Source organism: Heliangelus exortis, chromosome W, assembly GCF_036169615.1.
Source record: "Heliangelus exortis chromosome W, bHelExo1.hap1, whole genome shotgun sequence".
Lineage (NCBI taxonomy): Eukaryota > Metazoa > Chordata > Aves > Apodiformes > Trochilidae > Heliangelus > Heliangelus exortis.
Window position 1 is genome coordinate 14,192,851 of NC_092453.1, and position 14,061 is coordinate 14,206,911.

At 41.2% G+C, this 14,061-nt stretch overlaps 1 protein-coding gene across 12 annotated transcripts in view; it reads left to right on the forward strand.

The window, feature by feature from the left end:
* The window catches only part of LOC139789269 (zinc finger protein 532), a 34,871-nt gene extending 27,895 nt beyond the window's left edge, over positions 1–6,976 (forward strand). For 11 of the 12 annotated variants that reach the window (XM_071729770.1, XM_071729775.1, XM_071729768.1 and 8 more), the window contains 3 exons: positions 3,478–3,590; positions 4,316–4,463; positions 5,123–6,976. In XM_071729770.1, coding sequence (XP_071585871.1) covers positions 3,478–3,590; positions 4,316–4,463; positions 5,123–5,617 — 756 coding nt within the window. In that variant the 3' untranslated portion in view covers positions 5,618–6,976. Of the gene's footprint in view, positions 1–420; positions 3,120–3,477; positions 3,591–4,315; positions 4,464–5,122 lie in introns of those variants that run through there. The other variant, XM_071729780.1, reaches the window with a different exon arrangement.
* The last annotated feature ends 7,085 nt before the right edge of the window (positions 6,977–14,061 follow it).

Here is a 14,061-nt window from a genome sequence, read left to right on the forward strand (position 1 = left end):
ATCTGAGATCATGTGGTCTCCATTTAATTTCTCCATTTGATTTGCTTTAGAAGATCATTTTTGCATCTGTCCATAGAAGTCACTGAGGAAATGTTAATCGTTCCAGAACTCTTGAAATTTGCAGTTATTCTTAGCTTTCAAAATTACTATATTCAAAAACTAAACTTAGATGGGCACATTTTGCTGTAGAGAGACTATAAATGAGCGCAAGATAATTAAGTATGAGAAATGGGTCTAGTAAATAATGGAATTAAATTACAGTCTGTTTTTCTTAAGAATTATAGGTGTGGTTTAAATGGTCTAAAATTATCTGTGGAAAACATCTTTTAAAAACTAATTAAGCAATTAATGAGCTATTCACAAGATCCATTGTCATGTAAGGTATTTGAAGATTATCAGTTCAAACTTCTGCTTTTGCAGGGTCAGAGTGAAAGTCTGGAGCTGTAATTCTTGTTATCTGATCCCAGTCTGTATTATTCAGAGATGTTCATAGGAGGGGCATTGACAGCTATCTCCTTTTTGGACAGACTCTTCAGCTTCCAGACAGATAGACTCACATTTTCTGCATCCTCTTCCTAAACTGTGGATGGAAAGCCACCTGTAGGGTAGGCAGATTTGTAGCCCCCTTGCTGTGACTGTGCCTGATCTGAAGGTGCTATTTTTAAAAAAAATAAATGTTGTTAGTCCAGACAAAAGCTGGTTCTAACAGTTCTCTGCAACTCCTGGCTTGAAACTGGATTGTGTACGTCTGTACTTGGCCAGGGAGACAGATGCTGAGCTTCCTAGGACCAGTGTGTAAGTGGGTTTCTACAAAAGAACAGATGTTTTCTAAGCAGGAATTGCTTCACTAATTCTGGCTTGCTGTGCATCTAGTTGAACATCCTCTTTCCTCCTGTAGAGACAAGATCCTATACAACACATCCTCCTGCACTTAATTACACAACCAATTTTTCAGTTCTTTTGTTTTTGGCTGCTACTGCAGAAACTAATATATCCAAAATCTTATTTGGGTATTAATCTGGAGTCCTCTCTGTGAATTTAGGAATGTGGTGTCTGGAATGGTTGCTCAGGTAGTGCCACTGGTGCTCTGAGAGGGACTAAGTGCTGCTGAGCTCATTCCTGCAGCTTTTCTCACAGTGGCCTTGGCAAAGGCAGATGGGCTGCCTGGGTTGAGCTTACGTGTCTGTACAGCTTGGTGCAGGGCTGCTCCCTGACAGAAGCCCTCATCAGACTTCACATTCTGTCTTATTTTATAAATTTTTTCCAGAGCATTGCCATCATAAGCATGCTCCAAAGCTGTGCTGCAGAACACACTGATTAAAGTGTTAGCATTAATGAGTATGCACTGGAGGTACACACTGTAAGGTTGTCACCTTTAACAATTTAAGAGCAAAATATGTTGATTTTCTTTAATTTTTTTTTAATTGGCCTTTAAACATGAAAAGGAAGTTCAGAGTGAACAGTACTGCACCTCTCACAGCATTATGTTGACTAGCCCCAGTAAAATTACCATATCATGTTTTCTAATGGGCTGCTTCACATTTGCATGAATGACCTTTCAGAACTGCTTTTCATTCCTTCCTCCACTTTCCATGTGATTTTGGTCTTGTTAGCAAAGGGTCTCTCATCTCTCTGCAACAGCTCTTCCTCCTTTAGCCATTCCAGACACCACTTTTTCCTGTGTACAACCCTTCTACCATTCACTCCAGACTTGGAAAAGGATAATTTTCAGTGATGACATCACTTCTGCAGACCTCCACTGGCTTTGTCTGTAGCTGTTCTGAGCAATGTAGCCATTGGGGAGAATCCGGACATCAACAGAGATGATTCACATCACAGCACTGAGAGCACAAATATGAGAAGGATGTTTCTTAGTTCCTTTAGCATTTCTGTGTGGCTTAAACTTGTTAATATTTTGGATTGGGAATTCTTTTTCTTTTTTTTTTTTTTTTTTATTGTTACTTTTGATTAATACTAGGCCCCAGAGAATGACTCATGTCATAATAAATTGTCCATGTGGATTATTGTGCATCTCTTTACATCCCTTTATATTATTGTGTGAAGATTATCTTTGCTATTGAATGGTTTGAAACAGATTTAGAGACAAATCTTGGATGGATTCTCCAGAAGAGTCAGAAAGGGTCCAAATTCAAATGTTTATTAATTTCTATCACTCAGTGGCCTCAGTTGGAAAAGTAGAATAAAATTGTGTTATTTGGCTTTTTTTCCGTTTCCTAAAATACAGCAAAGTTATTAACCCCATGAAAGAAAACTATGACAGCTCATAGAGCAGGAAAAAGCAATCCAAGGAATGTTATTTTCTTTTTAGATACTTGACTGATTGTATGAAACTGTCTGTTCTTCACTCGTTCCTGACTAGCAGACGTGACCTTTCCCTCAGACTGGAACACTTGAAATCTGGTTCCATGCTTTCGGATTTCTTCTGGGAGGTTTCATTAAAGTCAATTTCTTGTTCAAATCCAGGAGACCTTGATTCTATCAGGAATCATTGCTCTGAATGAGAAGTGTAGGATCCTGATCCTGACTGTGATTTTTGCAGAGTAAACTGGAAAAGTAATCTGGAAAGATCTCCAATTAGATGTGTTTGCTCACTGAATTTTACTTCTAAGCTGCTGGTTTGAATTCCTTTTTACTGCCAAACTAGCAAAAATTACAGATACAAGCTTGAACAATCTAGTTGCCTGTGAAAGGAAGTAGGAAGTCTGATTGGGAATGTTTCCATTTCCTTACTGCAGCTGCTCCATTGATAAGATGTTGAGTGAGCTGAATCCTAAGACTGATGGAATTTAGGGAACAGGACAATGTCAGTCATTCTTAGGGCTTTTATAGTCTGCAGATACTTGAATTCCTTTGGCCATGTTCAGCTGCAATGACACAGGTAGAGACTACTCCATCCTTTTCATCTTCCTTCCTTCCTTCACTTAACAAACTGTGACATAAACCCACAGAACTCTCCGAACAGATGTTCTTCAGGTTGGTTCCAGACTATACCTCTCATTTCTGCATCACTTTTCTCAGCCCTCTTGGTGTGTCAGTGTCTGTGCTGTTTTGCTGTGGTCTGTATGATGAGCTCCTCAGTCAGCCACTGCAGACATAGGTTGGTGGCGGGAAGGGAAAGGTCACTTCACAGTGAGAGCAAGTCTCGTGGCACTGCCTTTACTTCTCCAGACACAACCCACCCATCTTCCCTGCTCCTTTGTTGGAAGCAGTTCTCTTCCCCCACAGTCTGGCACTCCTTTACACTGGTGATGAGCCTGTGTTCATGTCACTCCTGTGGCCACACTGCCTGGGGAGAGGTCTGGCTCCTGTGCTGCTGCAGTGCTGCTGCAGGGTGGTATGTGTATGTAGTTGCAGGTACAGTACCAGGCACTGGTGAGTGATGCTTCTTTCCTATTGGCACATGCACTTCTTTTACTGATCTTTTTAAATTAATGTGGTTTTCCTATTTTTTTAAAGCAAATGAAGAAACATCCATGTCGACAGTGTGACAAATCTTTCAGTTCATCCCATAGTTTATGTCGTCACAACCGTATCAAGCACAAAGGCATCAGAAAGGTTTATACGTGCTCGTAAGTTGTACTTTTATTTACTTAGAGTATAAACCAACAAAAATGTTGTTCATTGAGTTTTTCTTGATTGCATAAAAGCAATCAAGTGTCCCAGAGTACAGTATGTTTCAACATTGGAAATATCAGGAGAAAGACACTCCCAAAGCACATGAGGGGTTTAGAAGTAATGCAGCTGGTTCTGTGTGGGAGGACAAAATGCAGATTCTGAAGGACAAGTTGGTTCTGTTTGAGGCTGGAGAGGGAGCTGAGAAGGAATTACTAGTTCTAAGGAGATAAAAGTGTTTGGATTTGAAAGCAGAACTGAGTATCATTTGGAGCTAGTGTTCATTATACAAGGAATTGCTTTCCCTGCAAAGTTAAATTAAGGAGAATTTGGGGGTCTAATAGAACGTACGCTTTGGTGATGTTAGCAGAGGCACAAAAAACAAATCCAGTGCTCCCAGATTATATTTAGATTCACACTTTTTTACAATTTTGAATATTATCTTTAGAGGACTTCTCATTTGCTCTGAATATAAATTGCTTGAGCACTTCTAATTTTATTTTGTAATTATGCTCTTATTTATAACACCTGTGCAATTGATTGGGAAAACATTGTCACTGCCTTCAGGAAATTGCATTCTACTCTGGAATTACTTTCTAGTCCTCTTTATATTCTTCAGAGTACTATGAGTTGTGTTAGCATGCCATTTGAATCTGTGCATGTCCTCTTTGTGTTTGTGTAGGCACTGCCCAGACTCCAGACGTACTTTCACCAAGCGGTTGATGTTAGAAAAACATATTCAATTGATGCATGGCATTAAAGACCCTGATGTGAAAGAAATGACTGAAGCAACCAATATGGAAGAAAGGGAAGTAAAGGAGGACACAAAGGTAATCGCTTAGAAGATTCATTCACTGAGAGTGAATATTTGTGGGTGTACAGGCAGGATCTTTAAATAGATGAAGGTATTTTGACCCCATAAACGTTTGATCTTCTGTGAAGCAGAGGCAAAAAAATGTCTCAGAGGTTCCAGCAACAAATTCAGTCATATTTGAACTAGGAGATGTTTCTGGAAAGACTTTGTGTTTGGTTTGATCACTGAATGATGGAGAACGTTTGTTTTAAGAGCACCTTTCAAAACCTCTGTAATCAAGTCCTCTCATAGCTATAGGAAAGCTACAGGTTATGTAGAAGTCATGTGACCTTCTTCTAAATACCCAGCCTTGAGCTTATTTGATACTAATTTCACTGTGAAATTAGTTTTAAAAATCATGTATGTTGATTCATTCTTTGGCAATATGTTAGTTTGTTTAATGTCGAGTCAAATTTCAGGCATTAAATAACATTAAATAATTAAAATGGAGTTCCAGAAGGTAAACCCCTAGCTTTCCAATACGTACAACATATAATTGCTCGTGTTAGTTCAAATATTGTATTTCTTAAAGTTGTACTGGAATCGACCAGGGGAAGAATCTACCAAGTTCCAAGCAGTTTTTTAAGAACTGCACATTTATGCTCACAGGATATACCATTTGTGGCTTTTTTTTAGGTTCCTAGTCCAAAGCGTAAATTGGAAGAACCTGTACTGGAGTTCAGGCCTCCACGAGGTGCAATCACTCAGCCACTGAAGAAGCTAAAGATAAATGTTTTTAAAGTTCACAAGTGTGCTGTTTGTGGCTTTACCACAGAAAATCTTCTCCAGTTTCATGAACATATTCCTCAGCATAAATCTGATGGCTCATCGTACCAGTGCAGGGAGTGTGGACTCTGCTACACATCCCACGTGTCCCTCTCCAGACACCTCTTCATTGTGCATAAGCTGAAGGAGCCTCAGCCAGTATCAAAACAAAATGGGTCTGGGGAGGATAATCAGCAGGAAAATAAACCCAATCATGAGGATGAATCATCTGACAGTGCAGCCTCAGACAGAAGGTGCAAAGTATGTGCAAAGACTTTTGAAACTGAAGCAGCCTTAAACACTCACATGAGAACACATGGCATGGCCTTCATTAAGTCAAAAAGAATGAGTTCAGCTGAAAAGTGATCAGAAGATTTGTGACGCAGAAATCTCTCTCCACATTGGAATACTAATAATGTTTTTGCTACAGAAAGTTCAAGGTATAATAGTGTTAACAGTACTGTTCGGCTGTTGCAATATATTCTGCATAAAAGTGTCCACCTCATTGTCTATACGCTCAAAATCATTGAAGCAGTATTTGAGTTTAAAAGAGTTTGTATATATTTAAACTAATAACTTTTATACTCTTTGTTATGTGTTTGTATTGTATCTAGTGGAAACTTTGGGTTTTTCTGTTTTGTTTCTGTTTTTTTTTCTAGTAAGTTTCTTTAAAACAGAGTTCTGAATGCTGGGGCAGTTCCTTAGGTTTGCTGAAACTGTTTCTTATTTGCATGCTTCTGAAAGAAATTAGCCAAAGGAGGTGCATCAGAACACAGCACTTGGAGGGGAGTGGGGAGGGGATGCAAGCTAAGGAGAGACTTTAAATTCCAAGAACTTGTGCTTCTAAATGTGTAAGGAAGCTTTTAAACTTTCTCTTAAAAAATAAGTACTCAAAAAAAAAAAAAGTACCACTGCATATATAAAATGCAGTGCTGGTTTTAGGTGGCAACACCAGAAGAGGTGCAGACCCCCTAGAATGATAAAGTACTTTCAAAAAGTGTAATTGCACAACTCTTATGTATTATGAAGTGATTTTTTAGACCATTGGGTGCTTGTGATCAAAGCTCAAATTGTTACAAAAGGGCTGAGCTGCTCTAAATTTATCAAATAAGATGTAATTAGAGGAATAGGTTTATAATGATGATGTTTTTTGTCATGTAATTTATTAAACATTATATAGAAGCGAGTACACGGCATTCTGTATTTTCCTTTATTTCTGGTTATTGGGAGAAAATAGTGAACCCTTGCTACAGGGGTTGGTGTTTCCCAGCTCTGTATGCTAATGCCAAATGTTCTGGTGCTCAGTGTCAGATACAACCACAAATGTCAAGAAGCTAACACCAGCCTGTGTGAGTATAGCCGGGGCTTTCAGCTTTAGCACAGACCCCATGAAGCTAGTTCAGCCATTTCAAACACGTATCGAGTATCACTTTCACATGGTCCAAAAAGGTACCATACTGTCCCTTTCATATATAGTTCTCTGTGAGAGTTATATTTTTGTTTGTTTTTGCATTTTATACCTTGTATGTATCCCTAAAAAAAAATTTTTGTACTTTTTTTTAAAACAAATTGTGTATATATAGATAGCTGCATGATTACAGTAGTAATTGTTCCGTTCCTTAAAAGTCTTGCTGCTGTCAGATGTTACTATACACTATGTCCATCATCACAACTGTATTAAACACATTTCATATGTAAATAAATGTGGAGCATTTTGCCCCTAAAGATTCGTGAGATTCTGTTATTTATCATTAAATTTTAACAGTTCTGAAAATTGAAGTGTTTGGAAAAAAATATGGATCCTTCTCAGCAACCTCTGTAAAACTTTGTAGTCACTCTAGAAATGGTGTTTCAGATACATTAGTTCCACTTTCTCTCTTCATCCTCCTTCTTAATTTGGTTCATTGGTAAATGCTTGTTACCCCATTTATATTATTGGCATATTGAGTGGTTTTGAGGTACTTCTCCACCCTAAGACATACAGCTGGCATCGCAGGATTGTAGTGTGTGATGTACACTGCCCATCACTGCCTTTCCCATTCAGTGTATACCTCTTGAACACTTGTTTGTTGATGTGCACTGTCAACTGTACAACAAATGAGTTATCACTATGCAGAATGGTGTTTTGTATACAGTGAACAGATAATAAAAATTGAATTTTCACAGCGATTATTAATACTTTTGTTTATTTTCCCTTTTAGCTGTCTTGTACCCACAAGGGGATGCTGTGAACCAGTAACTTAGGTCATTGTTGGTGCTGCCAAGAGGTAAAACACTGAAAATTACTGACAAGCCCCCTGAAACCTGTTGAGCTGGATGTGAAGGTGCCCACCCTGCCTTTGCCCTGTGACAGGGGCTCAGCTGGATGGCAGTGAGCTCTGTTTGGTGTCCTTTGGAAGATAGATTTAACTGGCCTTCCAGTGCTCTCTTGAAAGGTTTCAGGGACAGTGGGTCTTGAACCGCCCTGTAATCTCTAGGCTCAGAGTTTACACACACCTGGGTGTGTCAGGGAAGTGCAGCTTTTCCTGCAGGTAAATGGTCCCTTTTCACAGGCAGAAATCCACTCTCCTAGGGGAAGGGGAGAGGTGCTCTGTGAGGACTATGGCTGCTTCCAAACAAATGCCAGACCAGGGGCCAGGGGGAGATTTAGTGGAACAATTAATATCATAATGTTTTTCTCAGCGTTTCTTGCTTCGCTCTCCAACTCCTCCAGATGTTGGGTCTTTTCCTTCCTTCTGAGCAATTCCAGATTCCAAGACACCAGCAATGACAAAGGCCTGTTGGGTACCTCGCTCTCTAGGAGAGATTTCCAGTGTCCAGGTGTTACTCCAGGAGTGATGCTTCTGCCAGTTTCCTCTTGAGATGTTTCTGCTTGGAAGTTGATCTTGACCAAGCAAGAGATTTCCCATTAATAACCAGCCTGTTTGTTTATTGCTATTTACTTGGGTCTGGGCAAAGAAAGTTTCTCATTTTATGTGGCTGACCCTTTCAGAAGTCATGGCTCCTTTGCTGCTAAAAACTCCTCAGTGAAAGTCTGTTGTGGTATTAAGTGTGCAGGTCTCCTCTCACTGCCCACCCAGCTCTTGGGCACCCTCCAGCATGCACTGAGTATGTGCAGCTACAGATCTGTCACCTCTTCCTACCAGGAAGATCATTTCCCAAGGACCAGGAGGTGAACAGTTTGTTATACAGCAATGTGAGACACCAGGGAAAAGGCACAGATCACAGTTTGCATGCCTAGAGTAATTATTTCCTCTTGTAAACTATAAAGAATATATTTAAACGTTATTACAAGGGATCTGACATTTGAATTGTTTGCTTTTTCCTTAATGTTGTGACAGTGAATGACAATGATGGCATTAATACTCCTTTTCTACCCCTTCTCTCCTCTGAGGATTTAGCAGTAATGTACTAGATTTCATGAAACCTCTCTGAGGTAGGAAAGGGATCATTTAGCCTCCACTGTGTTGCAGCCACTCTTCTGAGTGGAACACAGAGGTACTTAACATTGCACATCGACTCCAGCAAGCAGATTATAACAGAAATACTAATTAAGGCTTCAATGAGCATTTAGGCAGGCAGAAGAACATGTAAGTGTCAGGGCTGGGGCTAACGATTGGCTGTTTCTCTCTACTCCCCCCGTGCAAAGGCAGTGATTGCTGAGCTCCGTGGAGGCAGCACCTGTCAGGTGTACCTGTGTGTCTGTGTATATATTCATCTATAGATGCTCCTTAGGCTGTGTGCTTCCCATTCAATCCCTTCCGCTCTTCAGTGAGGCAGGGAGATGACTGAGACCTCTTCCCAAATATCCCAATACAGAGAAGCTGCCTGGCCAGGACTGCAGCCACCCGTGAGGACAAGGGGCAACTGGGGCTGTCCTCAGGACTGTGCACACCTGGGGGCTCTGGGAAACGGCACGGAAACAAGGCAGTGGGGCTGCAGAAAATGGGGGGCAACAAAACAAAACAAAACACCTGGGAAAGTTCTGAATGTGTCTTCATGGGGACACGCACAGTGGGAGACTAACAGCAGATAACAGCGTGGGAGTTGACAATAGCCCGGTGAGGCAGCAGGGAGCCGCCCTGCCCATTGTGTACGGGGCCGCGCTGAGCCGCCTCCCAGAGCGTTCAATTTGCCAGCAACAAAACTGCCCTGGAGAGAGGCAGCGAGAGCGGCCGGGAGAAACAACGAGCCCCAGGTCAGCCAGAACCACCACGTTCTGTGCAATCAGCCCCACGGGCAGCCCAACGCTGCCCCACGGAACAGCCGGCGCTGGTTGCCCTCCAGCCAGCGGTGGTTGCCCAGGCCCGTGCCAGCTGGACCAGCCCAAGGGTAAGGATGGGGACGCTGCGGCTGGGAGAGCAGCGTGGTCAGAAGGGACAGACTGGCCGGGACCGCGGCTGCCGCCCCTGTCTGGTGTTTTTTAATTTCCGGAGGGCATTTACAGATGAACAACTTGAGGTGCCAAAAAAAGGCGCAAAAAGTTCTCAGCCTCTGTGTCTCTGTGGGGAATTCATCGCTGCGGGTCTATTTAGTTTTAAAAGGATTTTTATATGACTCTGACCTTTTAATTCTGTTAATATTACCTTTCTCAGTACGCCCAGCATACACAGGCAGCTGCTAGGCTAATAATGGGACAAAGGAAATCTATTTCATTTAAAAACCTTTCTCAAATATTAGGGCAGTTCAGGAGTCAATTCTTTGTATTTGAATTTCAGATTATTACTAAAAGGTTATCTGTCTGGGCACCTGGAAGGACTGAGGGTGGGTACGGGGAGTGCAAAGAGAAATAAGTAGAGAAGAGGGCAAACACAGCGGGCATGTGCACACACAAACTACGTCCCTGGGCTTCACACATCAGCTGGGCTCCCCAGCCAGTAGTGGATGCAGAAGGAGCACAAAGAAGGAGACTTCTTGTCTCCTCCCTGAGCACTTCTTCTCTTTGAAAAAAAACATGTATTTTCTCCTCAACAGTGACCGTACGAAACTGGTTTTAATGTTACTTCTTTCACAACTGGAAAAAAGATGGCTTTCCTCCCTGGGGGAGGAGTTTGTCCCCAACCTTCTCACAGGGCCTTTAGGTATTGAAAGGCCACAATAAGGTTGTGAAAACACCTGGTAGAACAAGGCATTGGAAATGACCCAGATTCATCTGGAAAATGAACTGGACACTACAGTTTTCATCTCTGACCCCCTGGTTTCTACTTTGAAGGAAAAAATGCATTTTGAGCAGTAATGTGACTATAGGCAAAATAATCTGAGCATCGTGTCCTTCCCAGATATGCCTGCTAATGCAATTTTGCAGAAGCCTTTATCCGCTTCATGTATTTTATATTCTAAAATTCTGCAATTTTGCATTCAATGATGCAGGCATATGTCTGCACTGCATTATAAGTATTGCTCCCCCCCAGCCCGGTCACCACTTGGCTAACATTGCCATAGCTTTTGTGCCAAATTAATATTGAAGGTCAAGTACAACAATATTTCCTGATTTAAGTGACTGTCACTTTCTCAGTTAAAATGCAGCGCAGTCCCTGACGAATGCAGTCAGGCTGTAATTGGAGGAGCTTCTGTCTCAAAATATCACTTGGCCGTTGCATTAGCATACTGTTGCTTTTAGCACAATGAGATGAATTCTTTATGTGCAGAGAAACATCTCCTCACCAAGCAGCACCAGCACTGCTCTGAATGGTTTACCCCACCCAGACATTCCCACTCAGGCTCTGCTCCACTCCTGCACTATCAAGCACTTTCCAAACGCTCATAAAAGTCAAGGCACAAGCATCAAATACCAGGCTATGGCCAGAGGCAAACTCATATGCATTGAACTCAGTGATCAGGGGCTGGACTGCCTATGATTGAGGCCTTCAAGAGCCATCATGTATGCCATTTCTTTTTTTGCTTTTCCTAGGCAGTGTCTCAGCCTCAGTTCTTCAGTGCAGGTTAATCAAATAGCAAAGTAAATGAGTATCATGGTCAGTCAGCTTGGCTGCTGGTGCAGCACAGCTCCTCTTCCCCATAACAGTTACAGAAGAGAGAAGAGACTGTGGAAAAGTCGTAATTAGTTCAGGATACTGAGGTGAAAAGAAATTAAGAGCTGTGTGAAAGTGAATGAGACTGACACCAGCTCAGCTTTGTGGCAGTTCAGGTATAATGTTCAGAGATAGATTTTTCTGAGAAACTGAAGAGAAGCAGACACTGGGTCTAGTGTGGAGTCCCCTTCAGCTTTGTTCAGCAACAGGAAGGGGAAGCAGAATAGTTCCAGATGTGTGTGAACAAGAGGATGCTCTCTGGGGGAGCCAGTTACTGCACTTCTCCTGTGCTTTACTCTGAGTGGCTGCAGATGGACTTGGATGGCTTTGCCTATTAACCTATATTTTTCAGCTCGAGTGCAAGGTGTTCATTATTTGTCCATCACCAATCGCTTTGCAAACGAAGAGCTGTAATTCAAATATTATATCTACAGGTAACACAAAGCCTGGATGTTTCCAAAGGTCTGGCAAACCAGCCAGAATGTCAAGAGCTACTTTTTTTCCATGTACTAAAAAATTAACATAATTTTCTAGCTGCAGAGCTCCAAAAGATCTACTGTACAAATATTGAAGTCAAACATCCAGACTATGGGAAGATCTCAAAATACATGCAACCTTTAATAATCTAAATCATCCAGATGGTAAAATAACAAAGCTCCAACAGAAGTGTGGGTGACTCTTGGCATCTATGGAAAAGGAAGAAAAGCACGTTCCTAATATGTTTTCCTTGACTCACCATGAACAGTCGGTGAGTAAAAGTGTTTTGTGAGCTTCAAAACTCTCACCAATAGCACACTGACAGGGAAAGATACCAGAAGATACTGTGGTCTCGGAATTTGGGTTTGTGCCTTCCACAAAAGAATGTTGCAACTTTGTGAATAAAAAACTAGATTGCCTTCTCCCTTTTCTAAATCCTTTATACACTACCTCTGCTTTTTCCCTCAGCCTGCTGCAAAATCAGATGTTATAATTGTTTAATTCTCTCAGCCAGGAATGACTGCAAGGGACTGTTCTAACACTGTCACTTACTTTCTCTAGGATACTGCCATTTCCCTACTAACAGCCTGCCTTTCAACCTCAGAACGAAGGTATTCCTATTTCATGATAGGCAAGAATCATCATCTGCCTATTCTGAAAATTAAAACACTACCTGCAAAAAATACCCAGAGATCCTTCTCCTCTCACAGCCATTTGTCTCCATGCTGTGATGCAGCATGGTAGCTCTGGGGTGCAAATTCATTTCACCTTCAGCCATTCACCTTGTGACCCTGTAACCACGGTCAGACTGTGCAGAGCTGTTTGCAGGGAAATGCAGAAACACAGGAGCATCCAAAATCTTCCTGTCCTCCTTGTCTCAAAACAGTCTGGGGTGCAGCAGCCCCAGGAGAGTACAGCAGTGCATCAGACAGCCCAAAGACTTACCAGCTGTGCCTTCTTGTACCTGTCCTGTCCCTTTGTCACACCACAGCAGCACTGTCTGAGGAGTGAAGAGCATGTTTGCAGCTGTAGAGATGGGTGACAATCCTGCAGCACGGTACTGCAGCCCTCAGTTGTTCAACCAGGAAAAACAGCCTGAAAGAGTTTATTAGAGGAGATACTGTTAATCAACCAGAACTACTTTGAACATCACAACCTTGCAAACAAGGTTATGAACTTGCTTAGAAGAACCGGGTAATAAAAAGAAGGGTGTCAAATATTTATCATTAAATGGAACATAATTAAATACAAAGTAAGGTTTAAATTTACTCCAGTAGGAATTTGGTATTTTGGTATGTTTGGTAATTTAGTATTTTGGGACAAAAGCTGGTTTGTTGTGTTTGATTTTTTCTATGTTCTGGCAAATATGATACTCTACATTAATATAATGAATTATTTTAATGGCTGAAATGAAACATACATCTGTAACCACAGGAAATAACATTTAGATTTTATTCCAGTGGCAAAGCAAATGAAACAAAGATTTAATTGTCAGATTGCTTATGATTGCCTATGAGTTACTAGTCGAAACTCAGTCCTGCTACTGTAGTGTAAATTAGTGGTATCTTCCAAGAGGTTTTTATATTTACTCCTGTGTACAACTATTTCTTGGCCTTTTTTTACTTGAAAGGCACAATCTTCTGGGAGAGAAATTCAATTAGACACTGGGTAGCTTATGTGCTACATATTTTCATTAGTAGTTTTGAGATCATCTCATCATTTCCCAGTTGTATAAATATCAGACATGGGATATGCAGTTATGGGAGCAGGCAGGCACTGAAAAGGATTTAGCACTGAAAAGGTTTACATGGGTTCTAAATCATCACCACAGTATGCATCTGACAGCAGTACAGAAGCAACTGACAGTTTATTCATCATGAAGAGACTCATTTGAAACAGAACATGTGAGACATTCTGAGTTCTTTTAGGAGAATCAGCAATTAGCTGCTCTCAGAGGAACAAATGAAAAATCAGAGGCCTGAATGACAAACCTCTTGCAGTAAGAACTCACATTTGTGTAGTTTGTGTCATTGGCAGAAGGTAACCAACTTTCCTAAAGCTTTACTGATCTATTACCTTTATTGTTCCTTTTATCTGTCATATAGGGACAGCTCTGTAAACTCTGCAAAAGGACCCAGTATGTCATAGAAGATGCATGAAAACCAGTATGTAGCTTGAAATTTTGTGGACACACTCACCCACAAGGGACTGTGATTTGTCTCCCTTATATTGCTTCCACTTTTTTATTATTTTGGCCCAACCACCCTTTTTAATCTTAGTAATTTAAAAAAACAAAAAAAA